At 40.3% G+C, this 23,083-nt stretch overlaps 1 protein-coding gene across 5 annotated transcripts in view; it reads right to left on the reverse strand.

The window, feature by feature from the left end:
* Positions 1 to 23,083, reverse strand: part of Rnls (renalase, FAD-dependent amine oxidase) — a 272,771-nt gene that overhangs the window by 27,938 nt on the left and 221,750 nt on the right. For 3 of the 5 annotated variants that reach the window (XM_006231294.3, NM_001014167.2, NM_001399688.1), the window contains exon 6: positions 8,129 to 8,304. In XM_006231294.3, coding sequence (XP_006231356.1) covers positions 8,129 to 8,304 — 176 coding nt within the window. Of the gene's footprint in view, positions 1 to 2,849; positions 3,032 to 8,128; positions 8,305 to 23,083 lie in introns of those variants that run through there. The other 2 variants (XR_010055152.1, XR_005489056.2) reach the window with 2 other exon arrangements.

Consider the following 23,083-nt stretch of genomic DNA (forward strand, 5'->3'; position numbering starts at 1 on the left):
GGGGAGGGGAACACCCATACAGAAGGGGAGGTGTAGGGGATAGGGGGATGTTGGCCTGGAAACTGGGAAAGGGAATAACATTTGAAATGTAAATAAGAAATACCCAATTTAATGAAGATAGAAAAAATAAAAAAGATTAAAAAATTAATAAAGTTATCAAGTTCACAGTCTATTTCACTCAAAAGGTCAAATGCCTTTTGTGGTTTGTAAAATATCAAATGCAATGCCTAGCCTAATTTCAGCGATTCAATCCAACAGATGATAGTGTGGATATGTGACATGCTTGGAACATGTAATAGATTGGATCTTAAATGTCCTCCAAAGACCCATGAGTGAAAGAATTGACAGAATGGATTTGTTGAGAAGTGGCAGACACTTTAAGATGTAAGGTCATGAGGTGATCAGAAATGTGCTGTTGGAGTGAACAGTGATTCCCCAGACGTTCCTCCATCCTTCCTTTCTGCGCTCTTGGATTCATGGTTATGTTCTGACACATGCTCCTGCCATGACATGATATTCACCTTGAATCTAAAATAGTAAAACCAATCTTGCACTGGACTCTCCACAGCTATAAAAGTTGACCTTTTCTCCTCATACCTTGATTCTGTGTGGTACCTTGTTACAGACATGAAAAGCTGATACAAAGAAAGGCCCCATCTATTTGAAAAGTGTATGCACCTTGTCTAGGGACTCTGGAGGAAAAACACTCCATATGACATGGTACCGCCTTGCATCTCAATTTTCTAAAAAGAAGAAATGGAAGATAACAAAAGAAAACGCACATGAAAGAGAAAAATAAACGTCAATTGCCTTTTGCACGTTCAGTCTTGAAATTCAGTACAATCACCTCCCAGAAATTATCCTCATGAGAGGATAAATGTACTCAGTCTTGTCCTTCCAAATAAAAATCTGTAAGGAATATTCTAGCATCGCATTCGTCCAGATTTCTTCTTTTCTCTTGTATTCGTCTAATAAGGGTGTTCTATAGAAATAGGCAAACACTTCCTTGTCTGAGGAGACAAACGGCCAGTGCCAAGTGAGGAACGTGAATGGAAGGGTGAGGAGAAAAGAAGATGGATGTGCCTACATATTGGGATGTTTCTGTGAAGAACTGAGTCAGGGATACAGAGAGAAAAATCCGAGTTGCTTTTAGACAAATGGTGTCTTAAGGTTTCTCTTGGTGAGATGAACTACCATGACCAAAAATCAAATTGGGGAGGAAAGGGTTTATTTTGTTTATGCTTCCAAGTCTTAGTCCATCAATGAAGGAAGCCAGGACTGTAACTCAAGCAGGGTAAGAACATGGAGGCAGGAGCTGATGCAGAGGCCATGGAGGGGTGCTGCCTACTGGCTTCTTCCCCATGCCTTGCTCAGCTTGCTTTCTTATAGAACCCAGGACCTTGTGCCCACTTCCCCTTCTCCATGCTAGAATTTTGTCTAGTTTGAATTCGTTCAGGTCTTGTGTATGCTGTTGTAGTCTCTGAGAGTTCATATGTGCATCAGCTCGTTAGTGTCTGCAAGGTGTTTTCAAGGAGTAACCCATCTATCTGCTCTGGCACTTACGATCTTTCTGCCTCCTCTTCTGTATGGAAACCCAAGGCTTGAGGAGAACAGTGTGATACAGACAATCCATTTAAGGCTTAGTGTTCCAAAGTCCTTTACTCTGTGCATATTGTCTAGTTGTGGCTCTGTGTGGCAATTCCCATTGACTTCAAGAAGGTACTTTTCTGATGAGGGTTGGGTGTAGTACTGATCTGTTTGTATAGCAGTATATCATTGGGAATTGCTTTTGTTGCTATATTCCTTTAGAAGAACAATAGTAGTAGTTTTTCACTTCAGAGCCTATGACCTATTTAGTCCCAGGTTCTTGGTCTCATGTAATAGTGTCAGATGTGGGTTTCCCTCATGGAGTAGGCCTAAAATTCCATTTTAAAATGTGGTTGGTTACTTCTGCAACATTTGTGCCTTTTTTGCTCCAGTGTGTCTTGTAGGCAGGTCACTTGTGTAGGCTAAAAGCTGGGAGATATCGATGATTACCTTTGTCTTCTCACAGCATGCAGACTACCTTCTGGTACCATGACAGCTAATTGGTAGGGGTAAAGATTCCAGGTGGGCATCAGCTCAATGTTCTTGGGAGTTCAATGACACAGATAAGTGGTATATTCAGAAATATAGCTTTACTATCATGTTGTGAAAGACAAGCAGTTGTATTGGCAATAACTTGTAATGTTTGGGAAGTCTATGGGATCCTTTCAGCCAACGACTCAACAGGATGTAACCCCTTCCTGGTATCAGAGATTTCACTTGGTAGCATATGATATCTAGTTAACTTTTTGTCTCAATCATTTTATGGAAACATCATTTAGATTCCTTTCATATAATGTCAGCCAGCTGCCTCCATTCTCCTGAGAATGCCATGATTTCTCTTTAGGACTGAACAAAATTACATTGGGTATATGTGTCAAAGTTCATTTATTCATCTGTTGATGGACACCTATGCTGGTTCTTTTCTTTTAAAGCAGTAATGAATAGTTCAGCAGTAAACATGGTGTATGAGCATTTCTGTAGTATTTTGTCTTAGAGTCTTCTGGCATATACTTTTGTGGAATGGCTTCTGTTTTCCCTTTTCTGAGGTGCTTTCACACTGCCTTCCACAGTGGCTGTGCAGTCTACGTTCCCCTGAGCAGTGTGTAAGAAAGGGCTCATCTTCTCCACTTCCTCACCAGGGATTTGCCATTTGTTTCCTTCAGGACAGCCATGCTGACTTGTGCCAAACAACCTGTAAGCAGTTTTAATTTGTATTTCCTAGGTGGCTTAGGGATGTTAAGAACACCTTTTCCGATACTCACCAGCCATCTGCATTTCTTTTGTGGAGAACTGTCCAGTTAAGATGCTCATTTATTGATTGGTGTGTAATTTTTGAGGTTCTTTGTAGAGTATATATATTAGCCTTCTGTCAGATACGTAGCTAGAAAAGGCTACTTTCTCCATTCTCTCTGTCATCTCTCCAGTCTGGAGGTCGTTCTCCATTCTGTGCAGAGGAGGCACGGCATCTGAGTAAGTGACTACTTTGGCTGTGTAAACTTAACAGGCTAGTTCATTCATTCACTTTGCCAAATGTGCTAACATGTCAACATGTTGCCTTTGTATGCTCTAAATTTCTTCTCCTGATCCCTCTGGTGTTTGACAATTTTTAAAAATAAGTAGTGGCACATGCCTTTAATGTTCCTCCAATGCCTTAGTACTTGGGAGGTAGAGACAGGCGGGTCTCTGAGTTCAAGGCCAGCCTGGTCTACAGAATGAGTTTCAGGGAAGCCAGGGCTATACAGAGAAACACTGTCTACAACAACAGCAGCAACAGCAACAGCAACAGCAACAGCAACAGCAACAACAACAATAACAACAGTCATAAAGCAACTCAGGAGTGCTCAAAGTAAGATGGCAGAAAAACTCACTTAAAAAAATTGAAAGTGGGGAAGCCAGAAAAAAAAAACAAACAAAAGCAAAACAAAAACCCACCATATTTCAGGAAAAAAAAACAAACACATAAAATAGAGAGGGCCAAAAGCTTCAATTTCATTAAGTAGAACACCACCCTGAATGCTTGGAAGCTAAGCAGGGCCAGGCCTGTTAGTTACTTGGATGGGAAACCACTTTTTTTTTTTTACACCAAGGAACAGCAGGGAAAATCACAGTTACACCCCAGCACCAATCCATTCCCAGGGATGGTTCGAGGAGTGTCTGAGGCAGACACTGAAGCAAAGGAAAGCAGAGGAACATGGCACTGTGGCAGCAGGCAGCAGGGCCAGCAGCACCACTGGGTGCCCTGTGTCAGGTTATGTGCAAAGCTATCTTTAGTGAGCAGTTTTTTGCTGAAAGTATTAAAATAACCAACTTATGAATCCTTAATGAAATGCTATGGGGAATAGGCAAAATTACATCAACTGGATAAACATTTAAATTATGGAGGGGAAATCGGTTTAAAACGGAAGAACTGAGAACCATTAAAAAAACAAACAAACAAACAAACAAACAAACAAACAAAAAAAACTGTCACTGCTTTCTTAAGTTAAACCCATACTCAGCAGTTGAAGAATTTTATCCAAACCCTAGACGAGAGTGCAGAAACAGTTGCCAAGTTGCTCAAAGACATTTTCCCCTTAATTTGCAGCACCCACAAAAATGTACCACTATGTCATTTAAGACAAAATTCAATTTAGAGTCTTAGAGCCCTCAGCAAATATTAGTCTCTATGGTTTCAGAACAGAAACTGGTGACATTGTGGACATTCCTTAGTGAATAGGGGAATGAACATGTTCACCCTCCTCATGCCTTTGTGGATGTGTGGGGGATGGCACTGGGCATGGGGATCAACAGGAGAATGAGAAACTGTTCTCCACATACAAATAACCCCCAAGTTCTTTATGACAGTAGCTAGAGCCCAAACATGCTGATCTTAGAGGGCTCTGCCAAGGAGATCTGAGGAAAGAGGGTATGATGGAGAGAAGCCAGGCCATTACCAAAGGTGCACACCCTCGTCTTTCCAACCTGTGAATGATCAGTTGCCCAGAAGGGAAGAACACTCATCAGATGACCCTATAGCCTGCTATGCCATTAGTATCCAGAGGAGGGTAAGGAAGTTACTTTATTTTTCCTCCTTGAGCCTTTGTGTCTTCTTATTAGTATGGTTTGCTAACACTGGCACACTCAAGATTCTTTTAAAGCACAATGTTTATATGATTCAGCAGATTGTAAAAAATCTGCATGCACATTATTTTTATGATCCCTTTTAAGGTAACTGTGATGGTGTGGACATGGTTGTGGGTATCTTCCCAGGGTCCATGTTGCTGGAAGTTAGATTCCCTGTGTGGCAGTAGCCGGGTGTTGAAGGGAAGGGGCTTGGTGGGTTGTGTTGCTGGGGATAGCTGGACTTATCGGACTTGGAACCACTTCTTGTGAGTCAGTTGTCATAACAACTCCTCCAACTCTGGCTATGGCTTTGCAGCTCACCACGTAATCTCTCGTGCTTGCTCTGCTCTAAATGCTGCCATGCACCATGAGGTGACTTAGCCAATGCAGCCTTCACTAGGGCCAGTGCCATGTTGTTTGGACTTTTAGCTTTCAAATCCACGAGCTAATGAAACTGATGACTCTAAATTGACACATCCTATCACCCTATGATGGTTAATCTTTCAGTGTCTTGATTTAGGACTTCTGACGAGATGTATCACTGAGGGTGCCCTGAAGGTTTTACCAGAGAGGTTTAATTGAGCAGAAGAGACACACCCTCAGTGTGGGAAGGACTCTCAAAGGGACTGATGTTCTAGATCGCATAAGTGGGTGGAGAGAAAGTGCTCTGAGAATCAGTGTCCATATCCTTTTCTGCTTCCTGGCTGGGGGATCAACAATGTAATTAGTTGCTTTGTGTCCCTATAGGCATAGCTGCTGAGCTGTGATGGGCCGTAATCCCTTAACCCACGGTCCTGTTCCCCACATTCCTCTTCTTTACTTGACTGCATCTATCTATTTGTCCTAGCAGTGAGGGAAATAAAAGACCCCAACTCTACAGCTGATTAGGGTTCATCTGTAATTTTCTATATCCTATGGACTAGGACAAATGTATAACGTAATTTACTGTTATACAGGCAAAATACTTTCAGTACCTTAAAAACCTTTGCTAGCCAAGCCATTCTTCTATCCTTCCTGTTGGGTTTTCTAGAAGGTCACTCACCTGCCTACTTATGCCTCTACTAGTTCGCATCCCCAGCAGGCATTAGTGAGAGTTACTGCCACTCTGCCCTCCTCAGTACCCCATGTTATTTGGATTTTGCAGCTGTGTGTCTGCTTTCGGCATTAAATAGATCATGCCTTGGAGTTGCCCAGCTTCGAGCCCAGGCCCTCCACCCATCTGTAGCATTTAGTGTAAAGATTCAGTTGAAATGTCACAGAAGAAAAGAAAAAGAAGAAACAGAACTAATGGAGGGAAAGAAAGTTTTGATCGTGCAGGGTTTGGAAAAGAGAATCCACACCACATAACACTGTTTGGGACAGGATATTAGCTCTGTGCTCTATTGAAACTTTTATAATATAAAAGCGTGCGGAGCTCTGGCTTTTTTTTTTTTTCAGAGACCAAGCAGAAAAAAAAATGAGATGGTGTGCGGAGAACAGAAGAGACAAGAGGAGAGACAAAAGGGATGGAACATGGGCTAGACAGAGATTCTTCTGGGGTTTCCTCCTTAAGAGCACTGTCTCTGCTCTGAATTGTGGGATGGGGGAAGCACCAAAAACAGCCCCCTGCTCCTCTTACTTTTGTGTCTCTCATTTAGATTACTTTTCTTATCAGTTCAGTGCTGTATTATATCCAACATTCACACAAATGTACATTGATTGATTAACTGAGACAAGGCCATGATGGCACGGTACAGAGCACGCCCTTCTCCACCAAGTCCCAGAGGTTACGGTGGGCTACTGAACACGGGGGCTGTACTGCTGAGGAGACTAGCTGAAGGCAAGTACATTATTTCAAACCACTTGACTTTCCACTGGTTAGTCCCTTTTCTAATGGCTGTCAAGGGGCGAGGTGCTCACCACAAATGACACTGTAACTCTTTGTAGACTAGTGTTGAAGATGTTAGAGAAGTGTGTCGCCAGTGGGAAATGCATGCTTTGAAGAGGACAACAGCTCTTGTGCTATCAGGCTCTGCAGCCAGTGTAGCACCTATGTCTGCAGAGTTATAAACGCGGCGGAATGATTTTGGCGTCCAAATTGCAATGAAAACCATTCTTAGAGTTTGGTATACATTGTATCAAATAATCTTTGAAACTGTTTCATCCATATTTGAATAGGTCACTTTATAGTTAGGACAAGGTTATTTTTAGACTATATAAAATTGTAAGATATATAATGAGTAAGTTTAAACTTATAAATGAGTAGATTGAAAAATTATTTTTTAGTCTATTAGTAACTCGCTATGAGAAAGCTCTTGCACACATGCAGACACACACAGGAATGTCATAATCTGCTGTTCTTTTATAAAGGAGTTTTTACAACAGGCAAAATGACTTATATATAAGACACCCAGCTTCAAATTATAACGAGATTCTTGTTCTGGCTTCCTTTTGAAGTCAGCTTAAAATTGAGATAAATATCATTTAGAGACATTAGCTATTGAGATTTTTTAATGCTTTTAAAAGGAAAGAGCAAAGTCTTCTAAAGTGACTACGACATGCTTAAGTAAATATTTCCTCCAGAGGTTCCCTGTATAATTTAACTTGAGAAGATATGGGTAAACACAGACCTGCTGCGATATTTTAGCGAGTAATTTACTATTTCCTCTGATTTGGAAAGCCCTTTAAAACATACAAAATCTGCTGCAATTTCCCGTAACACCACTTTTGCTGAAGGCTTTACAGCTTGGATAACCAATAGTGTTCACAAATGTGTTAATCAGCGGACTCAGAAAGGGGAGAAAACACAGGTCTCTGCGGCTTTCTGTCTTCAGTCTGTCTGACCTTTGCTTCACTGACCCCCAAATGACTTCACAACCGAGTATACAGATCCAGAGCTGTTTCCACGAACAGGATTCCAGCTCTAGTAAAAGTGTGCGTGTTTAAGTCAAGATTTACTCAGTATTAAGAGCTTTACGGCTAACCTAGAAGAATGATAAGCAGGGTTATCTTACCCTGAAAGGCAGCTTGGTTCAGTAGTACAGCGTTACTCATGAAAGACCTCTGCTGTCACCACTCAAACTGAAGTAGAAACTCCGTAAAAATGAAAACTGTGGTAACTGGATACGCACACAGTGCTAGTGTGACCTACAGCAAAGCTCCCGGTAGTTAAAGTGGCTACCATGTAGCCACAATGTCAATCTAGAAAATCCCTGGAGGAACAGCTGCATTTGGATGTAAAACTTCTCTTGTCTGTATGAGAAACCCTAGAATTTCAGAGTGTGCTGAGATGTGGACAAAACTGGTAAAAATGACACGCACATCTCATTGAGCAATAGCATGACAATGACACCTATAGAAATGACATATACATATGACAAACCCATGTAAACTCCAAGGATCCTGGCATTCATTTCCTCTACTAGACGATTTAGAAGATCCTACTATGTTTTCTGATTACCTGTGAATATCTCCACTTCCAGCATTTGGTAGCAACTGGCGGCGGCAAGCCCGGCAGAATGGTTTCCAGTTGCTGGGTGATTAACTCCTGCACATCCTCCTCACTGTGCTCCAAGTGTGTGACTCCAAATGGGACGGTGGTATGGACCACCAGCAATGGGCCACATTCTGATGACTCTGTAGGAACAGGAAGATACATCTTAAAGTGGGGGACCCGAGGGCACAGCCCAGAGTTGGAATCCAATGTAGAACGTGATCATAATGATCAGGCAGTAATGGAGGCAAAAGAGGCCCATGTCTGCTGCGGAGTGTGGGCTGTTTCTGAACCAACTCCAGCTCTCCTGGGGAGGAAGGAGGCTGAAGATGTACTTTAGAAAACAAGTCATCAGTTCTTGATTAAGAACTGGGAGGGACACTAAGCACCCTTAATACTTATTACTCTGGGCACAGTTAAATTTATCAGTGAGTTATTTTCTCTTATTAAATCGTAAGCCTTTTATATGTTATATTACAAATACCCTATTTTCTTAAGTTCTGAGATTGAAACAGATGTTTATGTTAGGAAGTTTGCAAACATTTTACTAAAATCATAACAATTCTACATTATGTTTAACGTCTGGAAAAATAAATTATCTCTTTGAAACCAGAATATCCCTTCTAATATTATTTCTTATATCTTTTGTAGGTGAGACAAGGTATTGTATAGCTCAAGCTGACCTTAAACTTGAGATCACCTCCTTCTCCCTCCTCAGCAATGAAAGAACAGTTGTACCACCACTCTTCTCTATGCTCCAGTCAACAACACAGACAAGAGTCTGTCCCATCTGTAACACCTCATTTTTATTTGTCACTCAATTTATTTTTGCTGAATTTTCATGATTACAAAAAAAATGAGTGCTTGGCTGACTCTTTCAATATTTAGAGGAACACAAGGTAAACAATAAAGCATGAAGTTAAAGGCATTTAGGTAACTAAGACACTGAAAAATATAATCTGTCAAAGAACATTAACGTGAGGTTGGTTTAAATAATGTTGAGGAGAAAGCTAGGAAGAATATATTAATGTATGTAGTAAGGCATTGATGGGTTGGCAACTTGGCTCTAAAATGTCTCTAATTTTGTATTATAGAATGTCATATTATTTGAGGTATATTGATCCAATTTTAGAAACAAAAATAAAAAACTGAGTGTCATAACCATATGCCCAGTTAGCCTGTCTACATTTTAGAGATTTATTTGTTTTTATTTTTTGTAAACTCATAATAAACCCACCTAGGTTTATAACATAGCTGAAACAACATATCAAGTAGATGCTTTGTAAAAGTCAGAGTTAGGAAGAAGACAATAAGTCAGTAAAAGGACGACGTTTCTAGGTGTTGTTCAAATTATCCCCATGAGTTATTTTTAATAAAAGTACTTCCCTTCCCCATTTCATTCAGTCCACAGAACCATGGCTTATGAGTTTCAAAAATAAACACAAGGGAATAGTCTCAAAATGCCACAAGCCTTCAAAAACAGAGTCAGTGCTGCCACATAACCTCATACGTTGGGATAGGAATGGGAGCACAGTGCTGGAAGTGCCATGGTGAATCAGATTGTCCAGCGCTCAGCTCACCGTAACTGGAACCACCTTACTAAGCAGCTTGGGAAGGCCGAGTCTTTACCCTGTGAGTGTGCACCTCTGTGGCACAACACAGAGGTGCAGCTCATCAATCCAAAATTGCACATTATTTCAGGGAATGCTCCCATAGTGAGAAATCCTTTTTACCATGCCACCACTGCGGTGTGGTCATTTAAAAGGTGAAAGCTAGCTGCTTACCTGCATTTACTGTTCTTTGCTTCCTGCCGCAGATGCAACACGACTAGGGGCTTAAACTTCTCCTGCCAAGACACCTCAAGCATGATGGACTGTACTCCAAACTGTGAGCCATGATAACCCCTTCCTTAGTTCATTTGCTATATTATCATAGCTACAGGAAATGTACTTAAGACAGAGGCATTATTGACAGTCAGTTAATACATTTGTTATGTATCAGTTAAAAAGTTCATGAAGCTTGCTCACACTGGAGGGGTGCAAAGCCATCCTCCACTTGTGAGGTGCCAAGTCTTTCTAGAGACAGAAGTTATCACATCAGTGGAGCAGGAGAACAGAGCAGTGTTCGCCATCACTGGCAGGCTTTAAAGAGACATAGAGACTAGCTATGTGCAGAGCATCAAGAGGTACTCTTTTCCAGTCACTAAGACTAGCAACGGAACCTGACAAGCTTTCCCCACTTACCTTAACTGTCTCCTCCTAGAAGAGCAATACAAAATGGAATCTTAAGACTCAATCTGAAATGGCTCTTGAGTAATAATGAGACAACTGAGAACAACCTGATTACTTCTTATGCTTGAGATTAAACACATTTTGAGAATTTATATTAAAATTTAGACTAAAGAAGAAGTTTTAAAAAACACGACTTCAACTCTCAAACTAAAAGGCACTTTTAGAAGCTACAATGAAATACACATACACACGCGCACACACACACACACACACACACACACACACACATACACACACACGAAGAGTCAACTAGAGTTTAAATACAACTAAGATTTGGAAGACACACAAATTTACAAGAAGCCACAAATATGTTACTAGGATTTAGGTCTCAAGGGGAGACAAGAGATGGCATTAGAGGAAAAGACAAAATATATTTTCCTTCATATAGAGATTGTAGGCGTGGATATACAAATGTATATGTTACTAGAAAGCATATGAGGGACCTCACTGGGGTATGGCAGAGAACTTGGAGGAATGGAGTAGAAGGGACAGAGGAAGGCAATGTCAGGGCCAGGAAAAGCTCTGCCGGGATACCCATATGTATATGTGGTCCTATCAGTGTGAAACCTTTGTTTTGCACGCTACTTAAGAGGCTAACAAAGAAAGCAAAGTTTGAAATATATTGTGCTGGGAAATGCAGTCTAGATGATGCATTAAGATCTGTTGAATGGCTAAGTGCAGTCTATTCTCTCAAATGGCTCACTTGATTTTGAATCTGAGTCTTTAGATGTTGAATTAGCTTTTGTGTATGTGTGTTTGTGTACGTGTGCCCATGCATGTACATGTGTCGCCAAAAGCAGTCTTAGATGTTGGTCTTCAGATGTCTTCTGCTTTTTTTTTTCAGTTTTGTAGATCAAAGCTCTTCAATATCAATAGGTAATGCTAAGAATAATAGGAAACTGAGAAAGGAAATAATTTTTGATAGAAAAACATGATTCTGCTCATAATTCTAATTGCTAAATTTTGCATAGAAGAAAGAGTTGTTATGCAAAAGTGATAAAAATCACATTTAGTTTTCCAGGAGTAGGCTAGCATAACAGGGTTTGAACAAGATGATCTTTGGGTTAAGTCTCTGAGCGCTTTTAACAGTATCTAAGAACATTAGTGTGTGAAAGTGCTTCAGACTTCCTACTTTGGAAATTTTAACTGAATGAAGATTAAGAGACTTGAGTTTCTGGATATTTATATAAACGCGTGGGGAAAGATAGATCATTGCCAGCCAGGGAGGCAGGGAAAAAAATCTCTTTATCCAACTTCTGTCATGGGAATTTCAAGGTTGCCATCTCAGCACAACTTAGCTTTCACAGGACTGCAGGCTGCGGCCCTTGAACCTGCAATGGCACAATTCAAGTTGTAAATGCTCTGGTAAGGAAGCCTGGGCCTGCTCAGCACACTTCCATCCGAGTTGTAAGGATTGTAGCAACTGGAATCTTCAAAGAAAATGACAGTCTTGCAATCAACTCACTGGAGCTCTCTGTAAGCAGCTATTTAACCTTACGAGCAATATCCTCCCTCTTGACTTTTAGAAGCCCTGCCATCCTTCAGATGATTGAAACTCCTTTTGTTCTCATAAAACCCCGTGTGTGTCATCAACCTCCCACCTTTTATTGAAGACATTCTCTCTCATTGTCTTGGAACTTTGGCAGATAGGTCTGGCTTGCTGGCCATAAGTTTACTGGGATCTGGATGTCTTGTCAGTGGTGGGGCTAAAGGTCCCAGCTTTTTAGGTGGGTCCTGGGTGTTCAAGAGCAGTCTTCATGCTTGTACAGCATGTGCTTTACCCAAAGCCATCTCCTATGTAACATTTTACATTAGTACAATATAATTAATTTTGAGATTCTTATCAACTAAGTTCTGACAACAATTGACTGCTTGACCAATCAATGAAAGAAATGTTCGATGGCACATTTGCCAACTTCTCTTGTCATTTAAAAAACTAATTTTTGTTTTCTATTGATGTTTCATTAATAGTTTCCTGATATTTGAACATTTTAATAACATATTTGAAACTTCTAAGTGTCTAGAATGTTTGTGAGTTGAAATTTTATTTTTTCTTAGTATTTTTTTTCAGTGTAGGTTGATATTTGAAAATTATGAAAAGATTATCCTTTTGTTATACAGCTTTACGTTTTGTGTGTGGTGTGAGAGTGTCTCCGTGTATGGAGACAACAGGTGGTGTCAGGAGTCGTTTTCAGTCACTCTCAGTTTTTGAGACTAAGTTTTGAGAAACCTGGAACTCAGGTTGTTAGACTGACTAGTCAACAGGCCCCTAGGATCCAGTTGTCTCTAAGTCCCCAGCGCTGCCATTAGGTGCCCAGCATTTGATGTGGGTGCTGGGACTGTGACTTCAGGTCCTTACGTTTGGGTAGCAAGCTGCTGTTGGCGATCTCTCTCCCTCTCTGTCTCTCTCTGTCTCTCTCTCTCTCTCTCCCCCTTCTCCCTCTCTCTCTTCTTCCTCTTCCTCTTCTTCCTCCCTCCTCCCGCTCCTTTTTCCCAACTGAAGTGTTCTCTCTATCCCCACTTATTCTATTTCCCCCTAGTTTGGAAGTTTACATGCTTACCTGCAACTGCAAAAGATATTTTTACACCTAAATATTCATATTACCTTTAATGTCAAAAGCAAGTCAGCATCTTTATCCTTTACTGAACAACACTAGAATCTCAAAATACTTCGGCTCAGCTCTGACTTATTTGCTCCAATTGTCTAGGATTAATTCTATTCTTCAGTTTTTTTCTTACACTGACATTGTTTGCTCATATCCATCTGAGCTTCCTTCTTGAATATCAGATATTATCACTGTGAATATCTTCTCTTTCCAAAGTTTCTTATTTTAAAGTTTTTTAAATGATGGCCCCATAGAAATAGTCACTCTCAGGTTTTGACTTCACAGAAGCGTAATCACCCTCACTTGTGAAATATAAGTTTTGTTGGTATGTGACAATACATTTAGAGTGCTGTCATTATGATTTTTAAAGATGTGATTCCAATGTAAGCTAGCTTCTAGAACCCAATCTAATTTGATTTCAGGCCATTGCAGGTAAATTTTCTTTTATGGCCTTAGCGTTTTGAAGTTTTACCTGTATCTCTGGAAGTTTGGATTTGTTTGCATTTTTATGCACCCACTGGAATTTTAGAATACAAGGACTCAGCAGTGTTGGTAGCCCTGGAAACCGTCAGCTCCTGGTTCTCCCAGCATTCCCCTAACAGTGCTTTCTACTCATCTCTCTTGGAAATCCAACTTAGTATGATTGAAGTCCTTGTCCCAGCCTCATGACTCGACTCCATTTTAAATGTTTCCTATTTTGATCTCTCCATGCTAAGTTCCAAATACACTTTTATTGATTTATCCATCCATTCACCATTTCCCCATATCGATTTAGTTTTGTGTTTAACCTGCCCTTTGCATTTCAGACTTACATCATTTGTCACTGGCAAATGCTTTATTTGGGTCCTCTTGAAGCCATGATCAATTGGAGCGGTCTCTTTCTTCTTGGGCTCACTATCAGTGCCCTTTCATTTTTAAAAAGCATATTCAATAGGTTATTTTATATCATGGCATAGATTACTCCAAAATCTTCAGGCATTATAAAATTTGTTACTATTTTTAAATTTAGAATGACTATTGATCAAAGAGGTATATATCTTTGTGGGTATATTGTTTTTAATGGATAGATACATATAATATTTCTATATTTGCATATCATATACACACATTTACATACATAAGCATCATTTTGAGGGAGGTTCCTGGGCATTTTGTCTTACCATTTCTTTTAGCCTGAGCTTAAAATGTTCCTTCATAGATCTGTTTTTATTTTTGCTAGATATGTGTGGGCAATATTGCCTATGACCAGTTTAACTAGATTTATGCAGTATGCTGGCAGAATGAATTCTGGCACCAGATCTGCCTCAGGGTTGATTTGTGGTTTTGGCAGCTCGGGGGAGATATGTTCTTTCTTTCTTTTCCTGTGTTTTTCCATTCTACTTGAAGACAGGCACACATCCCAGAAGTGTTGTTCTGACAGACAGGTCATATCAAACATGGAGAAACTCTTAAGGACATAAAAATGGAAGACTTAAGCTAGATGCTTTTAAATCATAAAATAAGGAAGACAATTGTTCTTGAAAATAAAAGTTATCAAAATCTGTTCAGCCAAAAAGAAACAGAATGTCAACAAGGAAACACACAGGAAACTGAAAATACAGTCAATACATTAACTGGAAAAAAAAAAAAACCCTTGATCCCAACTTTGGGACCTGGTTGTTTTACTTGTGATTTCTTTCAAATGATCAAATTACTGGAATGTTGATTTTACACACACACACACACACACACACACACACACACCACATTTACAGAAACAAATATAGACCATTCTTCCATAAGATTATAGAGAAAATTTACTAAGTTCACCAATCATACTTATTAAAAAAAATCATCACTGGGTCTTAGATGGCCCAGCCACTTTGGAAGCTGAAGCAGGAAGACTGGTCTTAAGACAAGTCCAGATGACTGAATGAGACTGACTGTCATTAAGGAAAGATGCTGAGTGGATTCAGTGGCAGAGTACCTACCTAGCATGAATGAGATCACCAATACTGAGCAAATTCCACCAAGAATCATACAGATTTTCCAATGATTTATCTACCATAATGTATCATGCTAATAGGTTCAATTAAGTAAAGTGTGATGACCTCAATTTATATTAGAGACATGCATTGTCACTTAATGTAAATTCATGAGAGATAAGAGATAACATATAAAAAGAATTAGATATCAAGATAAGATAGAATATCTTGTTTATTGTCTGAATGATGTAGACTCTTATAGTGACATTAAAAACAAAGGTTCCTTGAAGCACCAATAGTATCTTTCACATCAGTCTGATTATTGCAATGGGATAAAAATGGAAAAGCAATATACAAAGAGGAAGAGAAGACTACCTGACTAAAAACAGTGAATGGCTTAAAAATTGATCAAATTAAAACATCTTGATATTAAGTTGATTTCTCTATAAGGATAGTTCTTAAGAAATTAATAAATTAATTTTACAATATTACTTGGGATCTGTCAACTAGGTTCAAAGAGAAAATTCAACAATGACAGTTTAATATATTTTGTGAAAAAGAATCAAGTGAAGCCTTTGTATTTAAATATGTATTTATTTATGTAAATATGTATGTATGTATTTGTATTTAAATATGATCTACGGCCACAGGAATTAAAATAGCTTAGCATTATTTGATAGTAATATGCAGTTAATGGGACTGATTATCATCCACAAACTCCTAGTCTGTATTAGGCCTACGGTGTAGTCACAGGAACTCAAAGGGATGTGAAAGGGTGAGTTTAGAGTTATCTAGAAACCTGGACGCATGGGAAAATTAACTCTGCAGGCTCTTCCTACTTCTTTTCATTTCTGGTTTCCTATTTTGAAATCTATGTGGGATGTTCAACCTCAGGACATACAGGATTCCTGTCCCTAGATTTTTCTCTCATTACTTTGCACTAGAAGTCAAATTTCATTTATTTATTTATTTATTTATTTATTTATTTATTTATTTATTTATTTATTTATTCTTTTTTTACAGTCCAGATTTTATTCCACCTCCAGGCCCACCTTCTGACTATTCCACATCCCACACCTCCCCGCCCCCTTCCCGTTTCAAGAGGATGTTGCTATTCCCCTCCACTCCACCAGACATTCCCACTCCTTGGGGACCTCCTTTGCCTCAGACTCCTCCATTTTTGTTCCTGGGGCCCTAGGTCTTTCAAGGGTTAGGTGCATCTTCTCTGAGTCCAGACCCGCAAGTCCTCTGCTGTAGGTGTGTTGGGGGCCTCATATCAGCTGCTGTATGCTGCCTGGTTGATGGCTCAGTGTCTGAGAGATCCTGGGGGTCAAGGTTAGCTGAGACTTCTGGTCTTCCAATAGGGTCACTGTCCTCCTCAGTTTCCGCCAGCTTTTGCCTAATTCAACCACAGGGGTCACCATTTTCTGTCCATTGGTTGGGTGTAAATATCTGCATTTGACTCTTTCAGCTGCTTGTTGGGCCCTTCTGAGGGCAGCCTTGATAGGTCTGTTTGTAAGAACACCATAGCGTCAGTAATAGTGTCAGGCCTTGGGGCTTCCTCTGGAGCTGGATCCCAATTTGGACCCGACACTGGACCTCCTTTACCTCAGGCTTTTCTCCATTTTTGTTCCTGCAATTTTTTTTTTCAGACAGGAACAATTATGGGTCTGAGTTTTTGACTGTAGGATGGCAACTCCATCCCTCCACTTGATGGGGTCTTTCTACTGGAGGTGGACTGTATGAGTTCCCTCTCCTTACTGTAGGGCATTTCATCTAAGGTTCCTCCCAAAAGTCAAATTTCTTACTTGCATGCAAATGATTTTGCATCTGGTAGACTTCATGTTTGCCAGCTGCAAGGGACAGTGGTTGAGTTCCCCAAAAGCCAACTGTAAATTTCTTCTCTGGCAGAAAAACAGAAGACTAAAGCAACCTAGGGATGGTGGACACAGCTGTGGACCAAGAGGAATAGGAAACAGGATCTTCCTGGCATAGCAGATGGGCACATTCATGTTCACGGCAGTGTCTGGCAACAGGAGGCACATGCATGAGGCATTTCAGGATGGCTTATTTCAGTGAGTAAGGGATAAAGCAGGGCAGTGTTATCACGGAACCATCATCCACTAAATGGAATTCATCAGTGGTGTGAGTGAGCGAGGCTTGGGAGACACCCATGTGAACTTGTTGGAGCACTACCCAGCAAACCAAGAGTCACCCAGTGGTAATTTTCCCTCTCTCCACTTGAGTGGAACTGTCAGTTACACTCATCCTCTTGCCAGGACTTTTCTTAACAATGTAGCTCTCTTCTACTCAGCCCAGGGACCCAGCACCAACTCTGGCAGAGAGGAAGCCAATCAGATCAGTAGATTCCGTGTATGCTCTACTTCCTCCTTGAGGGTATGACAGAGGAAGAGGGAGAAGAGTAGGGCAGGGACAAAGACCTCAGAAGGCTGACACAGGCTTCTGAGCCTCCTTTCCTTCCTCCCTTTTCTAGCAGGCCACAGATGCACAGAGCATTCTGTCTTAGCATCCCATATCTTGGCAACAGGCTGGTATTCTGTGCCTGTTGGTCCAAAATCAGGAACAGAGGGAACAATTTCAGGGTTTGCTTTAAAAAGTATCAACCAAATACTAAAATTTGGCTCACTCTCTGCAAGTCACATCGCAGACAAGTTCCGTATGTCCAGCCTTGTCTACTGCACAGATTTCTCTGGCAAGGATTTCTATCAATCCAACACAGGCTTATGGTTTTAACAGAAGTGCAAAGTTCAGGGAATAAGTGCTTCACCAAAGGACAAGGCATAGAGAAAAGATGGTTTTAAAGGTTTCCCTTTTACTTATTACATTCTTGTTGCACTATCTTTTGGGAGAAAATATTGACTTTTCCCTTTCCACGTTGCTTCTCTGGAGGTGGAATCTAGCCACATTAATCGATAACCGTACTCAGTTTAAATCGATAACCATACTCAGTTTAAATCGATAACCATACTCAGTTTAAATGTCCAGTGAAAACAGGAAGAGACTGAAACAGAGAGCTTCATCTGGGAGACAAACAACAACTTCTAAAGAAGTGCTAGGAGAAAGAAAATAGCCCAGAAAAGATTCTGAAAGATAAATGAATAGGGAAATTGTGTTCTTCCTGGCAGGCAATCAGACATGAAGATTACCTGACAAATCCTTACTTCTCGCTTAAAGATGAAATGCCCATCAGAAAAGGGGAAATGATAAGGCTCCAAATGGCAGTCTTCAATTACAGGAAATATAACTGAGCTTCGCTGTCATTTTCCTCCCGTCACTGCAGAGGATGGTAGCTAACATTTATTAGGGAACTATGCTACGCCAGGTAAGGTTTGCAGAAAGTCCTGGACTATGACTTTCTATCTTAAGAAACAATGTATGATTCATCTGGCAGGGACACCTTGGGTCCTTCCTTCCACTATCCAGAGCTGAGGGACATTAGCTGAAATTCCATCAGAAATACTGTCCCCTCAGATGGCCACGATGCTTCTGTTTGCCCACATGGGTATTCAATATGATGCACTAATCTTTAAGAGAGAAAACAATGGCAAAATTGTGTAGGTCAGCATATTTTTCAAATGCCATTTTTTAGCAAAATCAAAAAGTCTCTGATATGTCTGTGAGCAAGGGAAGATAGGATGGGGACGTCTTTGTTTTTAAAGTGCCTTTGTGATAAAGAGTGGTGACCCTATAACCACAAAGAGGGAAGGAGTCACCTTCTTCCTCAAGACCCGGCACCTCCATCATCCAAAGATAGCTGTGTTCAAAGGCTCCTCAGAAATATACTGCATATGTGCCTAAGTACTTACTCTTAACATTAAAGTGGAAATGTAAGCCAACTATAGCCAGTGTTTTTTGAACTGGATTTGTATACTTAAAAACTATTACAGAGCTCTCTATCAGTTCACTGGCATCTACCTTGTTTAATAAGATTGGGGCTGCCAGAGTTAATGATTTAATCTTTTACAGCTGGACGGTTTTTTCACAGCTCACTACTGTTACAAACAAATTTGCAATGAACATGTTTATTCTTCCAGAGACGGAATGTCTGTCCTTAAATTCATGTGTGGAAATCTAGTTGCCACTGTGACAGCTTTGAGGGGTGTGACTTTTCAGGAGGTGATGAGGCCATAGAGCAGAGTCCTTGCTACAACTTCCAATATCTTGTGTCTGAATCTCACACTTCTCAGCCTCCAGAACTGGAAGCAATTAGTTAATAAAATGTTATATACAAGTCTAAGACTGTTTGTCACAGGAGCCCAAACAGTTTAATTCCTATCTATTTGTAACATTTTTGTTTAACTATCTGTAGGGCATATTTCCCTGTAGGGTTGAATCAAAGAGTTGAATGGGGCTGGAGAGATGGTTCAGTGGTTAAGAATATTGGCTGATTTTCCAGAGGACTAAGGTTCTATTCCAACCATCCACACAGTAACAACCAAAACAAACATGTAACTCAAGTTCTAGGGGATCCAATGCCCTCGTCTGACCTCTGAGGCATCAGGCACATGGTGGACAGACATACTACAGATAAAGCATCCACACACATAAATGAAGATGAAAGAAAGTTAAGAGTAAAAAACATTAGAACCATTTTAGACACAACCAACTGACTTCCTCTCATAGCACACTGGGGATCTCCATGAATCCGCATTCTTTCCAGTTCTGGTCCTCCTGCTCACATGCCTGGTACATCTGTGTTAGTTTCAATTCGGCTAGCTACTTGTGAATAGTGCTTTCACATGCAAACTGAATTTGCATACTTTTCCCCCCTAGTGATCATTCTTTTCTTTTCCTTAGTGACAGAGTCCTGGATTACTACAAAAGTTAGAGCCATTTAAAGTGAGGAGTTTGGGGTTTGGCACACAGTAAATGCTACAAACAAACAAACAGACAAACAAACAGCACACCCACTCACTTCATTTCAGAGAACTGGAATTACTGAGGGGCTTTCATTCCTTTCTAAATATAGGACATTGATGATGAAAGGGGAGGTGCTTTCTAACAATATTTGTCCATATTTCCTTCTCTGTATTCTAAGAGGTATGTGAATTTATAGGTCAAGACCTACTTGTTTTACATTTTTTATTATTATTGTAGTTGAAATCTGGATTTTATTGAGTTGGGTGCACTTATCAATTGGGAATCAGTACAATATAAATCTCCTCACAGCCCAACAATATCCAAGGCAAAATTTTCTCTATAGTTTTATATTCATGTGTTGACATTCTTGTCCCAAAGGAAAAAATTACAATTCTTTAAGACCACATCTTACTAGCTGGCACCCGAACCTTGCTGACCCCGGTCCACAGCTCCCTGCTCCCAAACCCCGTGGGAGAGAGAGTTCATTGCACAGACCTGTGGGCACTCCTGAGACTACAGGGCAGAAGAGACCACCACTTCTGACCACCTTTGCCCACATCCCTGGCCCAAGAGGAAACTGTATAGGGCCTCTGGGAACAGGAAGATAGGGGCACTCAAGCTGCAGGAGCCCTGCAGTCCAGACTGGTCCCAGATCTGAAGGGACCCAGTCAAACAACTCCTTGCACCCAAATCCCGTGGGAGGGAGACCTAGATCTTCAGAGAGGCAGACTCGCCCAGGAAACCAAGGAGACTACTCTCTGCCCATATTTCTGACTCTAGAGAAAAACACCTAGTGCCATTAGGGCCCCCTGTGCACAGGGATCCAGAAGTAGCGGCAGGCCCTTCTGGTCGCTGCCCTCACAGAGAGCTGAAATCCAGTCCTGAGGAGTGACTTCAGGCCCAAGACTAGAGGTAAGACCAACTTTTCTGCTCCAAGTGACCTGCTTGGTGGACTCAGGACACATGCCCACAGAAACAGCTGAAGACCAGTAGACAGGAAGGACTACACGCCTACTCTGTTCCCATAACTGACTGAAAGAAAAGAGGAAAACAGGTCTACAACACTCCTGACACACAGGCCTATAGGACAGTCAAGCCACTGCCAGAAATAGCAGAACAAGGTAACACCAGAGACAACTTGATGGCGAGAGGCAAAACAGGAACCAAACAACAGAAACCAAGACTACATGGCATCATCGGAGCCCAATTCTCCTACCAAAGCAAACACTGAATATCCAAACACACCAGACAAGCAAGATTTAGATTTAAAATCACATTTGATCATGATGATGGAGGACTTTAAGAAAGACATAAAGAATTCCCTTAGAGAAATGCAGGAAAACACAAGTAAACAAGTAGAAGCCCTTACAGAGGAAACACAAAAATCCCTGAAAGAATTCCAGGAAAATACAGTGAAACAGGTGAAGGAATTGAAAATGGAAATAGAAACAATAAAGAAAGCACAAAGGGAGAAAACCCTGGAGATAGAAAACCAAAGGAAGAGACAGGGAGCCATAGATACAAGCATCACCAAAAGAATACAGAGATAAAAGAGAGAATCTCAGAAGCAGACGATTCCATAGAAATCATCGACACAACTGTCAAAGGTCATGTAAAACTGAAAAAGCTACTGGCCCAAAACATACAGGAAGTCCAGGATACAATGAGAAGATCAAACCTAAGGATAATAGGTATAGAAGACTCAAAGGACCAGTAAATATCTTCAATAAAATCTTGGAAGAAAACTTCCCTAACCTAAAGAAAGAGACGCCCATAAACATACAAGAAGCCTACAGAACTCCAAATAGATTGGACCAAAAAAGAAACTCCTCCCGTCATATAATAGTCAAAACACCAAATGCACAAAACAAAGAAAGAATATTAAAAGCAGTAAGGGAAAATGGTCAAGTAACATATAAAGGCAGACCTATCAGAATCACACCAGATTTCTCACCAGAGACTATGAAAGCCAGAAGATCCTGGACAGATGTAATACAGAGTCTAGGAAAACACAAATGCCAGCCCAAGTTACTGTATTCTGCAAAACTCTCAATTAACATAGATGGAGAAACCAAGATATTCCATGACAAAACCAAATTCATACAATATCTTTCTACAAGTCCAGCCCTACAAAGGATAATAAGTGGTAAAACCCAATATAAGGAGGCAAGCTGCACCCTAGAAAAAGCAAGAAACTAATTGTTTTGCAACAAAACAAAGAGAAGACAAACACAAAAACATAATCTCCCATCCAAATACGAAGATAACAGGAAGCAACAATCACTACTCCTTAATATCTCTCAACATCAATGGACTCAATTCCCCAACAAAAAGACACACATTAACAAACTGGATACATAATGTGGACCCAGCATTTTGTTGCCTACAGGAAACACATCTTAGAGACAAAGACAGACACTACCTCAGAGTAAAAAGCTGGAAAACAACTTTCCAAGGAAATGGTCTGAAGAAGCAAGCTGGAGTAGCCATTCCAATATCGAATAAAATCAATTTTCAACCAAAAGTCATCAAAAAAGATAAGGAAGGACACTTCATATTCATCAAAGGAAAAATCCACCAAGATGAACTCTCAATCCTAAATATCTATGCTCCAAATACAAAGGCACCTACATACATAAAAGAAACCTTATTACAGCTCAAAACACACATTGCACCTCACACAATAATAGTAGGAGATTTCAACACCCTACTCTCATCAATGGACAGATCATGGAAACAGAAATTAAACAGAGACATAGACAGACTAACAGAAGCCATGAACCAAATGGACTTAACAGCTATTTATAGAACATTCTATCCTAAAACAAAAGGATATACCTTTTTCTCACAACCTCATGGTACTTTCTCCAAAATTGACCATATAATTGGTCAAAAAATGGGCCTCAACAGGTACAGAAAGATAGAAATAATCCCATGCGTGCTATTGGACCACCACGGCCTAAAACTGGTCTTCAATAACAATAAGGGAAGAATGCCCACATATACGTGGAAATTGAACAATGCTCTACTCAATGATAACCTGGTCAAGGAAGAAATAAAGAAAGAAATTAAAGACTTCTTAGAATTTAATGAGAACGAAGGTACAACACATCCAAATTTATGGGACACAATGAAAGCTGTGCTAAGAGGAAAACTCATAGCTCTGAGTGCCTGAGGAAA

The sequence above is a fragment of the Rattus norvegicus genome, chromosome 1 (genome assembly GCF_036323735.1).
Source record: "Rattus norvegicus strain BN/NHsdMcwi chromosome 1, GRCr8, whole genome shotgun sequence".
NCBI classification, from domain to species: Eukaryota; Metazoa; Chordata; class Mammalia; order Rodentia; family Muridae; genus Rattus; species Rattus norvegicus.